We start from the raw sequence: 23,816 nt of genomic DNA on the forward strand, positions 1-23,816 counted from the left end.
GAAATTCTTCAAAAAAGTGTGATAGGGTGAAACAGGTAAAAAACGGGGACAAAACTGTAACTAATCAGGAATTGATCCCTAAGGCTTTTGACCCTGGATGGCTAGAGAAAAATTCAAGTCGCTTTGTTTGTGAAGGTTATCAGGTATCCAGGTCATAGTTGGATACCATGGTAGCACAGTGGTTAGAATGCAGTACTGCAAGCTACTTCTGCTGCCTGCAATTAGGCAGTTCAAATCTCATCAGGCTCATGGTTGACTCAGTCTTCCATCCTTCTGAGGTCGGTAAAATGAGAACCCAAATTGTTGGGGGCAATATGGTGACTTTTAGAGAGGGCTGTAAAGCACTGTGAAGTTGTATATAAGTCTAAGTGTTTTTACTATTGCTATAGTTGTCTTCAAAGTGTTTTTTTCCCCAAAAGACAACCAGACTGTTTTATCCTTGAGGAAGATCAAAAGTTTCGTTTCTCCAAGAAATTTCGGCAGTTGTGATGGGTGGGGGGCACACAACATAGGTGATCAAACCCACCAGGACAAGATTCAGCTGCATTTGAAAGACAAAGCTCATTCTTTTGAAGGCAGCAAAGTCTACATTTTGGCTAGAGAGAGTCATTGGTTTGAAAGAAGTGTAAAAGAGGCCATTTGTATTAACGCCGAACAGTCCTCTCTCAACAGAGAAGGGGGGGGGGGATAAGACACCACCTATCTCCAGTCTGCCAAGAAGATTCGGTGCCGCACAGCCGGAGGAGGAGCCGCCGACCGGGCCAATGAGGGGGCAGCCTCGCTCGCTCCAGGGCTGGCGCAGGGAAGATTGCCCCCCTCGTCCTTCGACTGGCCGCACCGGCGACCGAATAGCAGCTGAGCTCGTTGCCTGAACCGTGTGTGGAGTCCCAAGGGCGGCTAGAGGATCTGAAGGGGGCGCAGGAGCCCCGCGTCGCCTTCGAAGCTCGGCTTCCCTCGTAAAAGGTGTGCGCAGTTGGTATTGCCCCTTGACTGGAACCGAGGGGGAGATGAAAGGGCCTTAAACGTCTAGCTTGGAAGAATTATGCTGCGGCAGGACAAGTGGGGAAGGGGCATGGGAGGAGGAGGAAAGCTTGGCTCAGGTTGGCAGAGGAGGCTCTCTCTGCAAGGAAGACAACGCGTTCGACTCCTAAGAGCGAGCCACGCTTTGCTAACGGTACTTTTCCTCTGCTCCCTCCCTCTTTTTTTCCACCTTCAAGTTAACCTCTGCTAATCAATTCCGGAGGGAGAGCTACTTGGGTCAGTCTCTTGCAGATTTTAAAAAAAATGCTTAATGGCTAACTATAGAGGACAAACGATTTTGAGTATCTCTATGCCGCTGTGCTAAAGCTTTCTAAAAAAATACTCAGTTTGAAACTCTATGCAAAAATGTATCCGTTTTAAACAAGGGTAAAGTAAAGCGGGAAATTCACCAACACCAAAATTTAGACGAAAGCAGGTTATATGATTGCAGGAGAGGAAATTCACAATTATGAACCATTAAGCTAAATATCCTCTTAAAATATGGAGCCAACCACTCTAATACTTGGGAGAAAAATTTTGGAGCAAAAAACTATAGATTTTTTTGGGGGGGATGGAAAAAAGCCCCAAATTGACCACAAACTTTATAAAAGTTATGACTTCCTTTCAAATAACCTTGTCCAAAATATTTTTAGGTTCTAGTTATGTCAATATGTGTAATGGTTTCAATCTGGATAGTCCCCTGTAGAGTAGTTTAATCTAAAAGTGATTAACATATGCAGAACTAAGATTAAGTCCACTTTTCAAAGAATGGGTCATAGCAGTTAGTAAACCACACGTCTTATCTATTGTTCCACTGGGAAAAAATGTATTCAGAGCCACTATCGAATTAAGAAGCTGGTCTTTGAAAAAGACTAAATCTGCCGCCCAAATATGGATTCTTTTTATTGAATATTTCTTTCTTGCCTGTGTTTACTAAGAAACAAGTCCGTTGAGTTCTGTGTTCGACAATTCTATGTGCCCTATGCCTTATACAGTAGCTGAAATGTAATATGTTTAGAATTATGCTTTTATTATAGTATCATCTTTGAAGAACTAATGCCTGTGTCACCAGATGTGCAAATATATGTCTTGTCCTGCTATTCTATGATTATTTTAACTTTATTAATAGTGTCCTTTGCTTTTCACGAAGTACCTCCCACCTAGTAGTGTAAATAAATAGTGAATGCTGATGGTGATTAAATAGTTAATATTTTGCTAGGGATTTTGAAAAAGGGAACATGAAGCTACTTGTTAGACCCTCCTTTTGCTAGCAAAAGGGAATGGAAGCATGTGTATACATTAGAGTGGTCTTAAGCTTTGCTTAAGAATTTCCCCTCAAAGAAAGGGGGGAGAGATTTAAACCTAAAACACAAGGTAATTTGGAAAAAAACATATATATTTTTTAGGGGCAGTTTATGTGGTTAAAGTCCTCTTCTGCAGAATATACGAATGTTAATTCACTTGTCTTCAACAGGAAATAAAAAAAGATAATCCCAACTGGCATTTTTGGTCCAAGGAGGACCTGCTGAAAATACAGAAGTAGTTGTGGCATTAAGGAATGCCTGTTAAGTTGAACATTTTTCTGCTAGCAGTTGGGGGGGGAAATGCCTGGTAAGTGGATTCCTGCCCTCACTCTCTCTCTTGTTCTTTGTTCTCTGATATTTCTCTCCCTGAGTTTTTTAATACATTAGAGGTGCACCTTCAGCATTTCTGCAATATTTTACTTATGATAAAAAAGTAAAGAAAACATTTTATGTATGTATTTTGTTACTGAATACCCACAGCACAAATAAAATTAGAGATGTTGCTGTTATAGGATTGATCTCAAATATGTGAAAGGTAGTTATTTGAATAATACTTTAATCTTTCAAAGAGTAATTGTTTTTTTTTTATGTGCATTAGAATAGCTCCTGGGAAGGGAGAGCACATTTAATTAAGAGTTTACTTAGAGTTTAGTAGAAATATTAATTTTGTTTTTGTGTCAACAAAACACTCCAAACTTATTTTATGTAAAAAAAAGAAAGACATAATTTGCTTACATTAGCGTGCCCCAACAGAAATGGCAAACCTCGTTAGATTTATAATTTATCCATTTTAAAGTAAATGTTATATTCTGTCTTATTTTATACTAGTCATTACTAGATAACTATAGTCTGGAATGAGCAAAATCAAAAATTGTAATGAAGTAATTTGTCTTATGTACATACTAAGTGTGGTTTGATGAGCAACACATTTGTTTTCAAAAGTAAACATCTATGGTAGTTGAATTTTTTTTTGCAAATGCTGCAGGAAAATTATATGCTTTGCTTTGATGCTTAATATTAAATAATTAAACATTCATTTCAAAGGAGAAGCTTGAAGAATGAAATAATAATGGTTTTATTTGCATTTTAAAAAATAGGCCAATTTTTACTTTAATAAGGAAACAGCCACCTCTTATGCCAACATAGAGAATCTCTGTAATAAAATTAGTATATTAGTATATTGTTTACTCAGTATACATCCTGCCTTTCCATTCGCAGAATTTCAAAGTGATTAATGTTACAGAAATATAAAAAGGGGTTAAATCCCAAAATATGAAAATAAGATTCTGAAACCAACTTTATAGTGCAAATGATATGTGCATGCTGTTAAAATGTGCAGCAATAAGGCATCTAAATATAGACAAATTAATATGATTGTTTATTTTTGTGATTATTTCTTTTGTGCTTCTTTTAAGAAGCTTAAAATGCATTTGTTAACAAAAATGAAAAATGAAACAAATGACCTACGATGCAGCAGAATCTCTCAGAATGTGCCAGAATATCAGAATCAATTCATTTAGTGACCATTATGATATTTTTCACACCTACAACTCTTGCAGTATACTCTTGCAGTATTTGATTACATGATCAAAATTCAGACACTTGGCACTTGACTTATATACTTACGACGTTCACAGCATCCTGGGATCATGTTATCCTCTTTTGCAATAAGCAAGTCAATGAGAAGCCAGATTCACTTAACAACTGTGTTACTAACTTAATGACTGCAATGATTCATTTAACAATTCTGGCAAGAAGGGTCATAAAATGGGGCTAATGTCTCACCTAGCAACAGAAATTTTGGGCTCAATTGTGGTCATAAGTCAAGAACGAGAGAGAGAGAGAGAATATTTTGTACATAATTCAGCCCAGATTATCAGTTTTACGCTCTTCTCATTTCATTTTATTTAGAATCATGGTGATGGTCCAATATTGTATGATATAGAACAGGGGTGTCAAACTCGATTTTGTTGAGGACCACATCAGGGTTGTGTTTGACCTGGGGGTGCTAGATGGGCATAGCCAGGGTAGGCGTGGTCAGCTCAATGTCACTTGTGTTGGGCCTATGGTGGCCTGAGCGTTCTGCCAGCTAAAACAGGCTCCCAAGCTCCATTTTTGGCTGCAATAGCCTCCTGAAACCATGCAGCCCTCCTGAGCTCCATTTTCACTGGCAAAGGCACTGTGGGACATTCCTTCACTGTTTCCAGGGCAGCCCTGTGGGCCAGATCTAAGCACCCTGTGGGCTGGATCTTGCCCATGGCCCTTGAGTTTGACATTCCTGATATAGAAGGATGAGTAAAATTTCAAGATTTCAATATTTTTTTCCCAGACTTCTGGGTGGTGACTCAGAATAAGATATGCAATGCCAAATTCTTTCATTCGTCAGAAAAAAAATCAATTTATTTCTCCTGGTTGGATCATTTTGAAATATGGGATCTGTGAGGTCTGTTAAAGGTAAAGGTTCTCCTTGCACATAATGTGCTAGTTGTTCCCGACTCTGGGGGGCATTGCTCATCTTCGTTTCAAAGCTGAAGAACCAGCGCTGTCTCAGTGGCCATGTGGCCGGCATAACTAAATGCCAAAGGTGTACTGAACACTGTTACTTTCTCACCAAAAGTGGTCCCTTACGTTAACATTTTTATAGGATGTTTATACCTGGGTAATATCTAAATAAAGTATATATTGCCCCTCTCCATATTTTTCTTTATGGAAAGACAAATGTGGCACAATATACAATGCTAACAGCAGTAGAAGAAAACTACTGTGGGCTTTTGCTAAATTTGCAACTGTCCTGCATAGTGGGATAAAATAAGAAGTGGGCCAAGAGTAGAACCAACTCTGAATTATATGAAAATGCTTTTTTCCTCCAGTAACAGACCAGGCTTTTGTGACTCTTGCCACTAATGATTTTTATTGCCATGGAGCTCTGGTTCTTGGACAATCCTTGAGGAATCATAAAACATCTAGAAGACTGGCAATACTAATTACACCTCAAGTCTCCAGGGAAATGAGGTAAGGCCACACCTCCCAATTTCATTTTCTTAACCACTGTATCACCCTGCATTATATTCCCAACCATCTGAGTTGATCTGAAATGATACTGTGATTTTTGGTGTCAAATGCCACTGAGATCAAGGAGAACCAGGGTGAACATGAACCCTTCCATCCCATATCCAGGTCATCCACAAGTACAATCAATGCCATCTAGATACCCAGCTATGAACGTGACTGACAGGTCCATATAATCCATTTCTTCCAGGATTCTCTGAAGCTGTAGCACAAGCATCACACTGGATGAAAATTGTCCAGTATGGGAGGATCCAGAGAAGGTTTCATAAGGAGAGGGTAGACCACTGCCTCTTTAAGCATGGGTACCCACTTTTTGTAGAATGAATTTGCTTTCTGGACCTAGCCACATTTCCCCTGTTTAGCCATAGCTAACCCCATCTGCTTTCTCAATACAAACAGGCTTAACTCATCCCAGATAACACCGCCAGATCACACTTCAGTCAATTCTATGAATCCTGTCAAAAAGATGGAGTTCAGCTTGGGGTTCATCTGAGCAATTTTATGCAATTGATGCACCTCACAGTAGCCCTGCAAGTACATTTCTTCCTTGATTCTTTTGCAGGACTGCTGAAAGAATTCAGTAAGGATGGGAAAATAATGTTTTGTGTTATTATTATCACAAGGAAATCTTTAACAGAGGCTTGTGCCCATGTTAGGTTAGATGCTCCTCATTCAGTGTTATTCCAGGTATTACTGTTCTAGGTGTTGCTTCTATTGTATCTGCAATTCCTCTATAAACCGGGCGGGATTCTGAGCTCAATGCAGAAAGATTGGCCATAAAGCTGCTGCTTCCCTCTCATTCCAAGTGGCAATTAAGGCTTCAGTTGAAATGAACACCAGATCTTCAGAAAAAAACCTCAAGTTTCCCATGAAACCTGTCCGTAAGGCATCTATATTGGACTTATAAAATAGATCAAACCATTGGGACATTGCAAGGTCACCAGAATGATTCATCCATGACAAGGGAATTAAAAATAATCTACAGATCACACCACCAGCGACCAGAGGCTGGTACAAGGGTTACAGTCCCAACTAATTCCTAAAGCCCAACTTTGCAAATAGGGTCTCATGTACAGCTATCTGAAAGCCACTCGAGCAGGGCTGTCCATCTCGCAGCCCATGGGCCGAATTCATCACGTGCTGCCCACGCCCCTGCCAGTTTAGTGAAGGGGGGGGGAAGTCCCAATATGTCACATGATGCTGCCGTGATGATGCGAGTTTGACAGCTCTGCACTAGAGTGTCCCAGATGATCATACCTACACACACCATACAAACCCGGTCTTCTGGAGCTGTTAGCATGACTGTGTGTGTGTTTGTGTGTGGATAGGTAGATAAATAAATGATAGATAAGATAGGTATCATAAAGGAAGCTTAATTACAGACTGACCTGGCAGCCAAAGGTCAGTAACTTTAAAAGTCCAGTGACCAGTCACTGGGGTAGGGGAGAGACAGAGGCAGGGCTGTTTGCACACTCTTATTTCTCTGCCAAGTTTTTGTTCTCCATATATTCCAATGGATACTTGAACAGGGTAACAAATATTGATAAATAGCAAAGCAAGATTCTTTGAGGCATGTCTCTGTTTGATTCTCTGCTTTTAGAAACTGAATAGGTAATATTGGTCAGAAGCAATAGGTTTATGGTACTAATTAGATCTCGTTAAAAAAAATAAAGCTCCCTTCATAGAATAATCACTATGCAAATATCTTTTATCTTGAAATCATTTCACTAGTCTGCTTAACTTAAAGCTAATATTGATCACATCTTAACTCTAACTGCAGTATATTTCATTTATGTGTTTAAAATTTAAATGTGTCCTCCAGTCCGATTTTACTTTTTCTCAACACGTGGTTCTTGGCCTTTTGTTATCAGCAATCCTATCAAATGGCTCTTAGGAAGTGTGTGCATGTGTGTGTGTGTGTGTTTGTGTTTGCAGATACTTTTGCTTCTTATTTCCATCATATCCCATTATATGTCTATTGTTCATACATATGCACAATAGGGGTGGGTTCCGACTTCTGCTACTATCGATTTGCTCAGGAATGTGCTTCTGCCACGTGCACGCTTCGGCCGTGCATGCGCTTGATGTGTGCAATGCATCAAGTATCATCATCAATGTAAAAAATGCTTTTGCGCATGGAAAAGCATGAAGAAGCAAAACACAAGATGGCTGCTCTTATGGCGCTGCCGATAGAACCGGTTCGGGGGTGTGACAGGACGAGTTGCTACCTACTCATTCGAACCGGTCTGAACTGGTAGGAACCCACCTCTGATGCACACAGATTAACATGTTTGCTTACCTTGTGTAGTTATTGCTTCATAATTAATGTTTAAGCTATTGTTACAATTCAGTTCTTTTAATTGTCTACTGCTGTGCATATATTGTAAAAAGAGAGATTGTAAGATTCATGATTTTATTGCTTTGACAGGGCTGCCTTGAGGACCATCTTTGATTCCGTGGTTGATGTTAAAGAAATTGATAGCAATGACTTGGTGCACTTGACTCTCCTGAAGAGGCTGGAACTGGGTGTAACCTTTACCAAACTGCATTGCTGGACTCTTACTCAGTATAGCAAATGTGTCTTCATGGATGCAGACACATTGGTAAGGGCAGCAGTGCCAGAAGTGATAAGGTGGAAATATTTGCCATAAGAATCAGTTAAAGTAAAAAAAGAGAATTCTCACTTGCAGGAATCTTTTTCTTGTTTGTTATGGAATCTTCACTCAAGAGATTTAGACTCAGAAAAAATATATTTTTATAAGTGTGTAAATAGGGGTATGTAGATGTATGAACAATACCTGTGTACTTGAAAAAAAATACCTCTTTTGCCAAAGATAAGTGACATCCTATACAGATGGTAGAGTTCCTTTTCTTGTTTTTGGCCATTGAGTCAATGTTGACTCCTGGTAACTAGTCCTTATAGTTTTCTTCATAAAATTTCAGAAGTGGTTTGTCATTGCTTGCTTTGTGGGGTTGGAAGTGAGGGACTGGCCTAAGCCAGTCTAAATCGGATCGGGAACTCATTGTGTCCCTGTTTGTATCCCTTGTGCCTTGGCCAGAACACCTAACGTGAGTGTCATTGTAACTCATTAGAATTACAGTGCAAATATAAAAACATGCAAGGCTATAAAATGTTTGATTTTTCAACCTTGATAAAATGTACTTACTAGGTTAAAAGATGTTTAGTTATGAAGACATTCCCACATCTTAGTGTGTCTTCATTAATGCTGCAGAGCCAATGTAAATTTGCTAATAGCAAAGAATAGAATAATGAGTGAGTTCAATAAAAAAAAAATCTCATATCAGTAGCAGGAGAATTGACTGTGATTCAAATTTTCATGTACTTTCCAGGTGCTTTGTAATGTTGACGAACTCTTTGAGCGGCAAGAATTATCAGCAGCTCCAGATTCTGGTTGGCCAGACTGTTTTAACAGTGGTGTCTTTGTTTTCCAACCTTCTTTGAAAACCTTCAAACATCTTCTTCAGTTTGCCAGTGAACACGGTAGTTTTGATGGTAAGTCTCTGGACTTGGTTTCGCCTTGCTTCTGCAGTGAGACTATTGACAAAGTTCTTTTAAAGATCTGAACTTTTGATGAACGTTCATCAAAAATTCTGACATGAATATCTAGATTCAGCTACCAGGCCCACCATTGTGTCTGCCATTCTGTTGGGGATGGGTGGGTGGAAGGCTTGCTGGCATTTCCCCCATGCTTTTGCTGTAACTGCTTGGGAATTAGGGAGGGGAGTGTCTTCAGAGATGGAGCAGACTCTTTCCCAGCTGGTTGTAGCCTGTTTCCAAGGCCGTCGTGCCTTGAGAGTGACCTGTTATCTGCCTAGCACCTTAGTGTTCTCAAAACATACTTGCAGAATCACATTGGCTGCTGGTCAGGAGGATTGGATTTGGGAAAATAGAAGAATTACTTTATACTTTGCGCAGGACTTTCATATTCCATCTGACTTTACTGCAACCACTTTCAGTAAAAGTTATTTTGATTCAACTCAATGGAGCTTTCCTGAGGGACTAGTTGGGGCAGGTCTTCACACCAGCTTACGATAACAACTAAAGGCAAAATAATAGCTATTCCTAAACTTAATCATTGTATATACAGCTTTCCATTTTTATATATGGAGTTTATGGAAGTTTATTTATATGCCGCCCTTTTCCTTGAGGGGACTCAGGGCGGCTTACAACTCGAAAAGGGGGGGGGGGAACAAACATTTAACATGTAGGACAGTACATCATTAAAAACACAACATTCATACCATTCGGGTGGGTTACAGTCTTTAGCCCCAGGCCTGACGGGATAGCCAGATTTTGAGGGCTGTGCGGAAGGTCTGGAGGGTGGTGAGGGTACGAATCTCCACGGGGAGATCGTTCCATAGGGTCGGAGCTGCCACCGAGAAGGCTCTCCTCCGCGTGGTTGCCAGTCGACATTGACCGGCAGATGGGACTCGGAGGAGGCCTAATCGATGGGATCTAATAGGTCGACTGGAGGTGATTGGCAGTAGGCGGTCTCTCAAGTACCCAGACCCACTACCATGAAGGGCTTTATGGGTGACAAGTAGCACCTTGAAGCGTACCCGGAGATCGACAGGTAGCCAGTGCAGCTCGTGGAGGATAGGTGTTATGTGGGTGAAGCGAGGTGCACCCACAGTCGCTCATGCGGCCGCATTCTGGACTAGCTGAAGTCGCCGAATACTCTTCAAGGGCAGCCCCATGTAGAGCACATTGCAGTACTCCAGCCTAGAGGTCACAAGGGCACGAGTGACTGTTGTGAGGGCCTCCCGGTTCAGGTAGGGGCGCAACTGATGCACCAGGCGAACCTGGGCAAATGCCCCCCTGGTCACAGCTGACAAATGGTGTTCAAAAGTCAGCTGTGGGTCCAGGAGGACTCCCAAGTTGCGGACCCTGTCTGAAGGGCGTAGTGTTTGACCCCCCAGCCTGAGAGATGGAATACTTGCCGAATTAGTGGCAGGGAAACACAACAGCCACTTGGTCTTATCTGGGTTGAGCACGAGTTTGTTAGCCCTCATCCAGTCCCTAACAGCTTCAAGGCCCTGGTTCATCACGTCCACCGCTTCATTGAGTTGGCACGGGGCGGACAGATACAGCTGAGTATCGTCCGCATACTGGTGGTATTTTATCCCGTGCCGCCGAATGATCTCGCCCAGCGGTTTCATGTAGATGTTGAAAAGTAGGGGGGACAAGACCGAACCCTGCGGCACCCCATATGTTAGGGGCCTAGGGGTCGATCTCTGCCCTCCAACTAACACCGACTGCGACCTGTCCGAGAGGTAAGAGGAGAACCACCGCAAAACAGTGCCTCCCACCCCCACCTCCCGCAGTCGTCGCAGAAGGATACCATGGTCGATGGTATCGAAAGCCGCTGAGAGGTCAAGGAGAACCAGGATGGAGGTGTAGCCTCCGTCCCTGGCTCTCCAGAGGTCATTGGTCAATGCGACCAAAGCGGTTTCTGTGCTGTAGCCAGGCCTGAAGCCGGACTGGAATGGGTCAAGGTAACTAGCTTCCTCCAAGGACCGTTGGAGCTGAAAGGCCACCACCTTCTCAACAACCTTCCCCACAAAGGGGAGGTTGGAGACTGGATGATAATTGTTAAGAACGGCTGGATCCAGAGATGGTTTCTTCAGGAGGGGTCTCACCACCGCCGCTTTAAGTGCGGGGGGAAAGACCCCCTCCCGAAGGGAGGCGGTAATAACCGCCTGGATCCAGCCCCGTGTCACCTCCCTGCTGTTAGCAACCAGCCAGGAGGGGCACGGGTCCAGTACACATGTGGAGGCACTCACAGCTCTCATGGCCTTGTCCACGTCCTCAGGGGCAACATCCTGAAACTCAACCCAGCGGTGGTCTACCAGATTATCCCCTTGTGCCTCGGCTGGATCTGCGGAATCGGAGTCCAAGTCCGATCGAAACCGAGCAACTTTGTCCGCTAGAAACTGGACGTAATCCTCAGCCCTACCCTGCAGGGGATCCCCCGTATCCCTCCTATTTAGGAGGGAACGGGTTATCCTGAACAGGGCGGCTGGGCGCGACTCAGCGGAGGCAATCAAGGTGGCAATATAAGTTCTTTTCGCCGTCCTAATTGCTCTGATGTATTCCTTGATGCAAGATGTTAGACGTGCTCGGTTCGGTTCGGATTTATTGGATCTCCATAAGTGCTCTAGGCGTCTCTTCCTGCGCTTCCTCTCCCGGAGTTCCTCGGTGAACCAAGGGGGCCTCCTGGATCCACTGCCTCGGAGCGGCCATAGTGGCGCAATCCGGTTAAGAGACTCAGTCGCTGCCGAGTTCCAGGCAGCAACCAGAGCCTCCACCGGACTGTGGGCGAGGGTATCAGGAATAACCCCAAGCTCCGTCTGGAACCTCAAGGGGTCCATAAGTCGCCTGGGGCGGAACCATCTGGTCGGTTCCTCCTCCCTACAGTGGAGGTTTGGTCTCCGAAAGTCAAGCCTCAGTAGGCAGTGGTCTGACCACGACAGGGGTATGATCTCACTACCCCTCAGACCAAGATCACAAGTCCACTGCTCCGAGAGAAATACGAGGTCGAGCATGTGACCTGCTGAGTGGGTTGGGCCCCGAATTACTTGGGCCAAGCCCATGGCTGTCATGGAAGCCATGAACTCCTGCGCCCCATCAGAGTGTTCACCGAGCGAAGGCAAATTGAAATCCCCCAGAACCATAAGCCTGGGGAACTCAATTGCCAGCTCGGCTACCAACTCGAGGAGCGAGGGGAGGGCTGCTGCAACGCTGTTGGGAGGCAGGTACGTTAACAGCAAACCCACTTGACCCTTGAGGTCCAACTTCACCAGCAGGGACTCACACCCGACAAGCTCCGGAGCAGGGATCCTACGAGGTGCTAGAGACTCGGATAACAATAGCCACACCTCCACCCCTTCCCTGGGCTCTCGGCTGATGGAGCACCTGAAAACCTTCTGGGCACATCTCTACGAGGGGGACTCCTCCCTCCGGGCCCAGCCAGGTTTCAGTAATACATGCCAGGTCTGCCCTCTTGTCTAAAATTAAGTCCCGGACGAGGGGAGCCTTGTGAACTACAGACCTGGCATTTAGCGACAACAGCCTGAGACCAGGGTCCTGATTACCCGCGCCATCTGGCCTTGGAGTGGGACTCATAGGGCCGGAAGGAGGGATCTCTGTAACGTAGCGAGCCCTCCTTCCCCGGTAATGGCCAGCCCTAAAGTCCCCGCCATATCTGCCCCTCCCTGTTACGACCGTAATGCTCCGGCCCACTCCTGTGTCCGCAATTCCCCCAACCACCCCAATGACCCCCGCGTTCCTCGGCAGGTCCTCCGAATCAAACACACTCATTCATTCACCCAAGCAGTCCCCACGTAATAATTAAAACACACAAATTACAACAATAATAGGTCAATAAGAGTGGGATCATTCACTCAATCACATGCATCTCCCATACACTCACCACACAAGTTAAAAAATTGCGCAACTGTGCAGAAGTCCAGAAGAGCAGAGTCCAGTAAAGGTGTGCGTAAGCCTTCTCACGTGCCATAAATACCCACAAGCGACCACAGTTCGTAGCGTCGTACTCAAAGGACTTAGATGGAATAAATAGGCGCTATCCCAGTTGGCAGTACAAGGGACGTAGTGGGAGGTAATAAAGATGGCAGTACTGATAGTCCACAGGCCGTGGAAGGTAATGGTGATGGCAACAATTAGGGCTAAGAAAACAGGTCCAAAGGCCCTAAATATATAGGTGAGGGAAGTCAGATGGTCAAAGTCCAAAATGGCAAGAAACCAGTGTTGATGGAAAAGGCAGCGGTGGAGAAGAAGGCAGCGTGGGTAAGAGGAACAGTGCTGGTGGAGGGGGCTGTATTGCTGAAGAAAACAGCGATGATATATAATGGCATGTTTCTTATATTCAGGTATCATCACATGGAGCCTTTTAAACAAATTCCTGTTTTGACTGCTAATTGATGGAAAGATGTTTAGAATAATTGTTGTACAACAGCCTAGTTCACCTGGGCTTAAAGACAAGCTTTGATACTATACTTCATTTTTTTCCAAACCAATTTCCATCATATGTGTTAAAGTGCAACTCTGGAACATTATGGATGTTGTAATGTAACACCTGTGTACAATGTTAGGTTGGGAAAGGCTGTTGCTCGCATTAATAAGAGTTTGAACCTTTGTGTGCTCTTTTTATTCTGTAGGAGGTGATCAGGGATTGTTAAACAGTTTTTTCAGCAGCTGGGCAACCAAAGATATAAATAAACACTTGCCATTTATCTATAATCTAAGCACCAGCACTGTCTATACATATGCCCCTGCTTTCCAGCAGTAAGTACTAAAATGTTTTTATTGATAATTCAGTAATAAGCAGTTCACTTTTTCACAGATTTCTTTTCCTTGTAGCTAGAAATGGAGCCCTAATATACATATGAAATGGTAATTGATAAGTGCAGATCTTCTGTTTTATATCAGTTACATGCACTTTCAGCTATATACCCCTGTTAGAATATAATTAGTTCCATTGAAAACATTTCTTCTTTATTACTATTAATGCATACATTTAGATGATAGTAATCCATTGGTAGTATAAGTATATGTAGAAGAACAGAAGAATTTGATGAAAGAGCTGTGTAGAACAACTTCAAACTCTCACCATGATCAACCAGATGACTATGGGAAGCCCAAAATAGAATAAAGTGCAATGTTATTTGTTTCTATCCTTCTTGGCCTTAATAATTAGCAAATAATATCATTCTTAATCTTTGGTAAACATTAATTTGACTATAAGATTCAGTTAGAGAAACTCCAAAGCTCAGAGGCATCAATATCAATAATTTGCTTTTATAATCCAGAATCAGTAATATTTCTACCACAAATGCAAAATTTTAAAGATCTAATTATATAATCAGACAATAGTGTACACAGATAATAGCAACTAAGGCAATCCATGTTTTGCTCACCTAAAGCAATCCAAACTCTTCACCATGTTCCAGTACTTTTAACTTGCTTTACAGGTGAAACTCAAAAAATTAGAATATTGTGCAAAAGTTCATTTATTTCAGTAATGCAACATAAAAGATGAAACTAATATATGAGATAGACTCATTACATGCAAAGCAAGATAGTTCAAGCCGTGATTTGTCATAATTGTGGTGATTATGGCTTACAGCTCATGAAAACCCCAAATCCACCATCTCAGAAAATTAGAATATTACATGCAATCAATAAAACAATAATTGTAAATAAAACAATATCGGACCTCTGAAAAGTATTAAGCATGCATATGTACTCAGTACTTGGTTTGGGCCCCTTTTGCAACAATTATTGCCTCAATGAAGCGTGGCATGAAAGCTATCAGCCTATGGCAATGCTGAGGTGTTATGGAAGACCAAGATGCTTCAATAGTGGCCTTCAGCTCTTCTGCATTGTTCGGTCTCATGTCTCTCATCTTTCTCTTGGCAAAGCCTCATAGATTCTCTGGAGTTCAGTCAGGTCATTGAACCAGGTTTTGATGCTTTTGGCAGTGTTGGCAGGTGCCAAGTCCTGCTGGAAAATGAAGTCAGCATCCCCATAAAGCTCGTCTGCGGAAGGAAGCATGAAGTGCTCCAAAATCTCTTGGTAGACGGCTGCATTGACCCTGGACTTAATGAAGCAAAGTGGACCAACACCAGCAGATGACATGGATCCCCAAATCAACACAGACTATGGAAACTTCACACTGGACTTCAAATATCTTGCAGTGTGTGCCTCCATTCTTCCTCCATACTCTTGGTCCTTGGTTTCCAAATGAGATGCAAAGGTTTTTCTCATCAGAAAAGAGGACTTTGGAGCACTGAGCAACAGGCCAGGTCTGTGTTTCTTTAGTCCAGGTAAGATGCTTCTGATGTTGTTTGTTGTTCAGGAGTGGCTTGATAAGAGGAATACAACATTTGAAGCCCATGTCCAGGATCCGTCTGTGTGGTGGCTCTTGATGCACTGACTGCAGCCTCAGTCCACTCCTTGTGAAAGTCCTCACTACTTTTGAATGGCCTTTTCCTGACAATCCTCTTGGCTGCGGTCATCCCCGCTGCTTGTGCACCTTTTTCTTCCACACTTTTCCCTTCCACATAACTTTCTATTAATGTGCTTTGATACAGCACTTTGGGAACATCCAACTTCTTTTGCAATTATCCTTTGAGGGTTTCCCTCCTTATGGAGGGTGTCAATGATGGTTTTCTGCACAACTGTCAGGTCAGCAGTCTTTCCCATGATTGTGATTCCTACTGAACCAGACTGAAAGACCATTTAAAGCAGTGGGTCTCAACCTTCCTAATGCCGCGACCCTTTAATACAGTTCCTCCTGTTGTGGTGATCCCCAACCATAAAATTATTTTATGTTTTCTGTATTTTTTTAAAAAAATATCTGTTTTCCAATGGTCTTAGGCGACCTCTGTGAAAGGGTTGTTCGACCCCAAAGGGGTCCCGACCCAGAGGTTAAGAACCATTGATTTAAAAGCTCAGGAACCCTTTGCAGGTGTTATGGCTTAGTTAGCTGATTAGAGTGGGACACTGAGCCTAGAATATTGCACCTTTTCACAATATTCTAATTTTCTGAGATTGTGGATTTGGGGATTTCATGAGCTGTAAGCCATAATCATCACAATTATGACAAATCACTGCTTGAACTATCTTGCTTTGCATGTAATGAGTCTATCTCATATATTAGATTCACCTTTTAAGTTGCATTACTGAAATAAATGAATTTTTGCATGATATTCTAATTTTTTGAGTTTCACCTGTATGTTAGAATTTCTGGAGTCTCTAGAGCCTATCATGTGGTTAGTGAAATGTTGGAAAATGTGTACAGTAGCAATTTCTTTAGGTGATAAAATGGCTTGAGTAGTTTTTCCTATCCTTATGAATTAATCATATTGAACAATGTGCACTAGCTTAAAACTGTCTTATCATGCCCACCTACTCACAGTTCTTACCTTCCCAGCATAAGCTGGTTCAGTCTCCAATTTCTAATGAACAATTACAAGAAATTAACATCTCCCTTTTAGCAGGGACGGAGCTTCTGTATTTATTAATTGGTGGAAGCCTCTAAGGAGCAATACCATGGAGTTACAAGGAGCTTGCTTTTCTCATACCAAGAAAACATTGTTGCCCACAGACTGCAAAAGTTAATGGAAGGCTAGTTATTATCTCTTGCAATCTTCCATGGATGCTTGAAAATTACATTTATCTCAGGGAAGAACTCTGGCAAAGGGTGACCAATGTCCATTATAAATATACAGTATCTTCAGTATTTTGTCATTTCAAACTGACATTGGCAAAGCGATTTTATCCCACTGTCCTTTATTTCTTTATTTTGTGTATCTTGATTTTGGTTTTAGTTTTTTAATCCAAAGACAAAACTTGGCATATTTTCATTTATGTATCACAGCGTGTATTGAATTTTAATTGTAACCCTTTGGAACACTTTTTTATCAGTAAAAGTTGGCAGAAATGTTATTAATGAAACTGTATTTTGCTGTCAGATAATTGTAGAGTTGAAAATCTTGTTCAATTAGTCCTTGGATTAATAACTACTTGTTCAGTAACTTTCAAAGTTGCGATGGTGCTGAATGAATGCATTTATGACTGGTCCTCAAAGTTCCAACTGTTGCATTGTCCCCATGCGATTACAATTCAGGCACTTGGGAATCAATTTGCACTTATGAGAGTTGTAGCTTCCTACAATCATGTCATTATCATTTGTGACTTTCCCTGCCAGCTTCCTACAAGCAAACCAGCACGGAAGGTCACAAGTTGCTCTTGTAAATTGCTCCTGCCACTTCTTTTCCCAATGTAGGAGCGCATGAGATATCAGGGATCTTGTATTCTATAGCAGCCACTTGCAGCCCTCCCAACCTGCAGCCCATTGTGTACAACTGTCTGTCTGTTCTGGAGTGGCAATGCATCACTCCCCTTTCTCCCCAGCTGCATTCAGACAATACCTCAGCAGCTGCTCCCCACCCACATTCTCATGACTCTTAACTCCCCTACCAGGTTGCACCCATGTGGTGCTACACCACCCTTTTCTCTGCCTGGCCATGTTCAACAATGCTATACCACTCCTCCTTCACCTGCACTCACACTGTATCACACTGCCCCTCCCCCTCATGGTGTCATGAGCTGGGGTGGACCGGGGAGGGGCATGGTTTTGTGTGCTGCCTGCATCCCCAAAGAAGCTTTGCTTCTTTGCACAGCCTGATTTCTGGCATGCCACAGTCCAGTACCAGTCTGTGGACCAGGAGTTGGGGACCTCTGCTCTACACTATTCTAGGAGCCTATGATCATGCAGTGGTTAAAATGCAGTATTGCCAGTTAACTCTTCCCACAACTTGTAGTTCGATCCTGATGGGGCTTGTGGTTGACTCAGCCTACCATCCTTCCAAAGTCGATAAAATGAGGACCCAGATTGTTGGGAACAATATGCTGACACTGCAAGCCACTCCGAAAATGCTGTAAAGCACTATGGGGTGGTATATTGAGGTGGTAGTCATGTCAACTATTGAACTGAAGAAATATTGTTTTACTTCCCCTCCCCACAGTTTTGGTAAAGATACAAAGGTGATTCATTTTTTGGGACCAGCAAAGCCCTGGAACTACAACTACAATCCCCAGACAAGAACAGTCACATCAAATGATTCAACTTCTGTATCTGAAAATCAGCTGCCATTCCTAGAGCTTTGGTGGATAACATACAGGTCCAGTATATTACCATTACTGGAAAAATTTCAGGAGCCTCCAATCCAGCAAAAGGAGGTAAATAGTTATGGAAGGAAGGGTTGACAGACTTTTATGACCTGATAGATCTCTTCCACTCCATATGATCGTTTTGTAACTTAGATTGTAACTCTGCATTCAGAATGATGTTACATTGCAACAATTGTAAATTTAATCCTTAGTATATTGCTTTAGCCCACATTTATCCTTTCAGAAGCGTTTGTGCTTTATTATAATTAAGAATTGGAAACAATGTCATGAAACATTTGTTTACAGAAGTGAATGTTTATTTTAACAGTGGATTTATTTTCACCCAAACATAACAGTAAGTAACTAAGTATAGCCAATTTGGTATAGTGGTTAAGGCAGCAAGCTAATCAACTCTTTTTCACGCCCTAGTGGGCAATGGCAAACCACTTCTGAATTCTTGCTAAAAAAAACAAAACTTCAGGGACTTGACCAGGCAGCTGCCAGGCTCAAAATTAACTTGGAGGTACAAAAAAAATAGTATAATAATTTTAGGCCAGAATAAATATTTACCTCAGAAACGTATCCAGAAACATGTTGGTGCTGCATGTTTGCAACGGCTATGGCTGTCCTTTCTTTTCCATATATCTCCTTGGTGTTCCTCCCAATTTTCAAATTATTTGTATTATCATCTCCCCCCCCCCCCCAGGGTAATGGTTAAGTTTCCCAAGCAGATTTAGGCAAACTCCTCAAAGAGGAGCATACCACTCTGGTAGCATATCACTTTTGAAATTGGGTACTAATGTTTTACATTGTAGAATAGTGATCACAGTAAAAAAGAGCTCTTAGTGAGATATTGAGGCCCATTCATGTATAAATACCTTTTAAAACACAACTTTGGTAACATTCTAGCGTGGTCCTGTATACTGCATCACATTTTTATTGAACGCATGAAGCCAATTTTCACTGCCTTTGTTATGCTTCAGAGTTTGTGAAATTCTAGGTTAATTAACATTCTTAAAGGAGTAACTTAAGTTATATGTTCTAATCAATAAAATGACAGGTATGAGTTGAGTGGCCCCTCATATTAAAAAAAATACATGTTGGCCACCACCATTAGAATAATGGATAATGGAAGTGAATCATGACCCTATCAAAAGATATGTCTGTGGATTTTAAACGACATATTTATATTATTATATATGTTCATGAGTCTGAAAGGGATACAAAATTATTGCCAGGTCAGATGGTGTTCAAATGGAGAAAAGGTAATCCCATTGTTGACCTTTCTAAGAGTAGTTCCCCAACAAAAAAAATTCACAAAAATATCACAACTGTACAATATTTGTGGACAAGAGTCAAAAAACTCTTAGAATACCAATAAAAGTAAGGAGGATACTTTTGTATTGTTTAATGTCATGAGTTCACCGTAATAAAAACAGCGAACAAGACTGTTGTGTATGGAAGAATTCCAAGGAAAAAACATAGATTGCTTCAAAATGTTCATTGCTATAGACCTTCTGCATGATCTAGTAGACTCTTGGAACAATATTCTGTAAATAGGATATGAAAATGGAATGTTCTAATTGAGTCCAGGGTTATGGTCATAAGTCATTGTGGTCATAATTTGAGGCATCATAATGACCAGACACAATTTTTCAACATTTTTTGCAGCAGTTGTTAAATGTCATTAAGCAAATAACATAATATTTTGTTGTTACTGTATGTGACTGGTCAGAAGTTGAGGACTACCTGTATTAACAGCACTATTCATGTAATTATGGATAGTAATGTTGTCATGTTTCAATTTTATTTGTACTGTATATTATTTTACAATCTGCTTAGAGTATTGTTTGGATAAATTGTAGAAAATAAATAAAGTTAAAATCAGGAATAACAGTTAGACATAATACATTTAAACACATATAGTGCAAACAATATTTTTGTGTTGTAGCCTGAAAGGAACAATGATGAACTGACATCTGAAAGCAAAAATCCTCTTTTCAACAATTCTTTGACAGCCTCAACAAATTCAGGATACATTTCAGAATCTGTTGTAAATACATCCTGTGAGTTATCTGCCAAAAATAATATTGTGAGTATGTTTTTATTACTATTATTTTAAATAATTGTAGATATTTGGAAGATGCATCCACATTTGTAAAGATGTCATTTTCACAGATTTAAAATATCAGTATATCTTTATCTGATATGAATATAATTTAATGCACACAGCTTTGCTTTAAAAACAACAGATGTTTCCTTTTCAAACCATCTCCTCTGAATTAGGTTTGCAGTTGGAAATGACCTGTATTGAAATTGTGGCTTTCTATTACAAAATCAGTCTTTGTTTACTTAATAACAATGGGAGGTCTTACTTGGAAATATTTTCCATGTCTCCTTGAACAAGATATGACTATCTGGTAAAACAATTTCTACAGTCTCAGTACCTGTGCTTTTGAGTACCATATTAACAAGATGCTTGTGGTTTGCAGAGCCCTTTTTGAAAAGAAGTATTTTTAGTTAAACATGTCTGAGATCGCAACCATACAAAGTGTTTTTAACAAGGGATTTTAAATTCATTTCTGGAACATGTCATACCAGCATGATGAACATTTTTGTACATTTTTCAATGGCATACAAAAATATTTTATTTTCTTCAACAAAGAAGGCTAATTGTCAGTATTTCTTTGATCTTTTATGATTACCTGGACTCTGCCACTGCAATATTAAAGTAAAATATGCAAACCATAATAGTATTGGGGAATATGGAACAGGTGGGTTCCATATGGGTTGTAATAAAAGTAGTTTTTTTCCTTGGTTAGAGTGCAATTAAAGCCTGTATTTTAATTTTATTCAGGCTATAAAGAAAGATGAATGCAGTCTTGAAAGTGATAATGTTGAGCCAAGCAAGTCCTTCATGGAGTTGTCTGTTCAGCCTGTTCTTCTCCAGACTACGGTAACAATAAATATATATGCTGTATGGACCATTGAGCATTCTTTCTCAGCTATTTACTCCAGGTTTACCCTTGCTGATCACTATAGTTTTTTTAACCATTTGTTGATACTTTTTAATATATATTTTACTGTGTTATTAGCTGCAGAGCCACATTCACAAGATGGACAACCATATAAATGAATGTTATAAATGAAATAAATCAATATATTATGATATGCTTTTACAGCAAATATTTGTTTACTTGGCTTTTTTCCCTATAGACTTAAAACAATATTTGACCGATATGAGTGATAAGAATGTCTTGCTTACGTTTATCATGTGATGAAGAATTGGCACCTGTTTCTATTCCAGTATTATAGATATTGCTTAAGTCAGCTTAGATTCTGTAGTCCTACATCCTTTCTGGCCTGCAAATTCAACTGCTTACATTATGTACATACAATACAATACAATAGCAGAGTTGGAAGGGACCTTGGAGGCCTTCTAGTCCAACCCCCTGCCTAGGCAGGAAATCCTATACCGTTCCAGACAAATGGCTTGAATGTATACAAGATGAATACATCTTGAATCTAGTTTTCTGGCTGTAGCTGTTAATATTATTAAAACAGGAACACCGAATGTCTGAAATGCCTTTCATTCTTTGTTCTTCTAGAATGAATTTGTCAGCCCTGTTGCAGAGGGGACTATTCAGCCGGAGGCAAAGGAATCAAGTGCAGAAAATGAACGAAGGAAGTGGGAGGATGGCCATATTGATTATCTAGGAAAAGACGCTTTCGAAAACATCAAGAAGAAGTTAGATGCTTTTTTATTGTAGGTGTTTTTTCTTATCCTTATTGCAATTGATCTGTTTACATTTTCAGAGCACGCAAAGCCTTCAGGATTATATCTTTTGCTTTGGTGAAAGGGAAATTTCAGCAAAAATAGATTTTCTGACATGACTAAACTTGCAAGCCTAGATAAATATGTATTTGCCAGTGTTTAATTTTAGAGAATGAAATGCATGGAGCTTTTAAGCTTTCCTTTTGCTGAGTCAAGCTTTGGTTCAAGTTCTCCAGAACCTTCCTTAGCTTAGGAATAGCCTCTACAGCCTTGCATCCTGTAAACTTGCTAGCTAGAAAATTAATCTGAAACTATGATAAATGGCTTTATACTTGTAGATCAAATATGTTTTCCATACTAGATTTGGCATGGAAGAGGGTATAAAAAACTTGAAAGTAAAACACTCAAACGCTTACAACAGGGCTAATAAGCACACGTAAGGTCATGATCCAAATATAGTCTTCTGGGTATGGAGGATTTTATAGGTTCGATAAAATCTTTCCTTCCTTCCTTTCTTTACTAAACTGTGTTCATGGAGTGCAATGTATTTGTAGCAGAGGTAGTGTTCAGCAGGTTTGGACCAGTTCTGGAGAACCGGTAGTGGAAATTTTGAATAGTTTGAAATACCACGTCTGACTGGTCCCGCCCCAATCTATTCTCTGTCTCCCAAGTCCCAGCTGATCGGGAGGGAATGGGGATTTTGCAGTAACCGTCCCCTGGAGTGGGGAGGGAATGGAGATTTTACAGTATTCATCCCCTGCCATGCCCACCAAGCTATGCCCACCAAAATATACTCTGTCTCTGTGTGTGTGTGTGTATTTTCAACCAGCCCTCCTTTTTATAACCCATGCTGTAATTTAACTGACATTCAGATAGCTAGGAACTCTTAAGCATTGTACTATCAATATTTTTTGAAGAGGTCTATACATATTAATCTATTACATCCAACCTTAGAGCAGTTTGTAACAAGTGATGTGTCATTGTCCTATAAGTCTTTATGAACTGGAGCCCATTTCATCAGATGCAGGAAGGCAAAAGAATATTTCATCTGGTTAATTGACAGCTAGCTCACCATTGGTACAATGTTAGGGCATTAAACAGTGTTTGTAATAGGAACTTAGTCACATTGAATTCAATGGGCCACTTTTTTCTCATTGTACACTGGTTTCTTTTATTGGTAATGTGTATTTTTATTTACTGTCAAATGGTTAATTCTTGGTAAAATTATAACTTTATAGCCTTTTTACCCAAGAATATTTAAAATTCTTAAATTTTAACATTGAATCTTAGGATAACTTGTTTCAAAGCATTATGTATAATTGAATCACTAAAACCCTTATGTATCAATTGAGATGATTACCAAAACTAAAGTGAACCTTTTATCTGTTAGAACATTTGAAATATATTTGTTGCACCCTCTTTAAGCTTTTTTGTGATTTCTGTCCCTGTTTTAGGTTGCTGCCCTAAAGCAGAGATTCGTTTAATAGTTTCTTGAAGAAGTTTAGTTTTGCATGCAAGGAGGTGTCATTGTTACATAATTTATGTTTTTCCACCAACATTTATTTCTTTTCAATTTTGATTTGATACTTTCTGATTTTGTAAAATATCTAGTAAAGGTATAAATTCTGCCTTATAATGTCCAGATTTTTTTTCTTCATTTTTGTAATACATTTTTAAATCAAATAAACATTTTATATTCTTGAAATCTCCATGGTCATCATATTAACTGATTTAAGAATCTTATAAAAGTATACCAGTGATGTGCAGTGAGGTTTATGGCTGGTGAGGCACTGACACTGGTGGGTTTCAAATTTTTTTAGACTTGTGGACTTCAAATCCCAGAATTCCACAGCCAGGCATGCTCAGTTCTGATTTAAAGCAACAACATTTGTTTTTCTCCTTTGCGAAAGAAGTTTCCTTCCTTCTT

At 40.7% G+C, this 23,816-nt stretch overlaps 1 protein-coding gene across 1 annotated transcript; it reads left to right on the forward strand.

Moving 5' to 3' along the window:
- The first annotated feature begins 1,042 nt into the window (after positions 1-1,042).
- Positions 1,043-23,624, forward strand: GYG2 (glycogenin 2). Its single transcript, XM_014066329.2, has 10 exons — positions 1,043-1,257; positions 2,495-2,631; positions 5,195-5,336; positions 7,822-7,996; positions 8,745-8,907; positions 13,596-13,722; positions 17,970-18,183; positions 20,066-20,206; positions 20,972-21,070; positions 21,723-23,624. Exons 2-10 carry the CDS (start codon positions 2,625-2,627, stop codon positions 21,882-21,884), a joined length of 1,230 nt encoding a protein of 409 aa, XP_013921804.1. The 5' UTR covers positions 1,043-1,257; positions 2,495-2,624; the 3' UTR covers positions 21,885-23,624.
- The last annotated feature ends 192 nt before the right edge of the window (positions 23,625-23,816 follow it).

The sequence above is a fragment of the Thamnophis sirtalis genome, unplaced genomic scaffold, assembly GCF_051295495.1.
Source record: "Thamnophis sirtalis isolate CommonGarterSnake01/CBP01778 unplaced genomic scaffold, rThaSir2_p1.2 scaffold_12, whole genome shotgun sequence".
Classification (NCBI taxonomy): domain Eukaryota; kingdom Metazoa; phylum Chordata; class Lepidosauria; order Squamata; family Natricidae; genus Thamnophis; species Thamnophis sirtalis.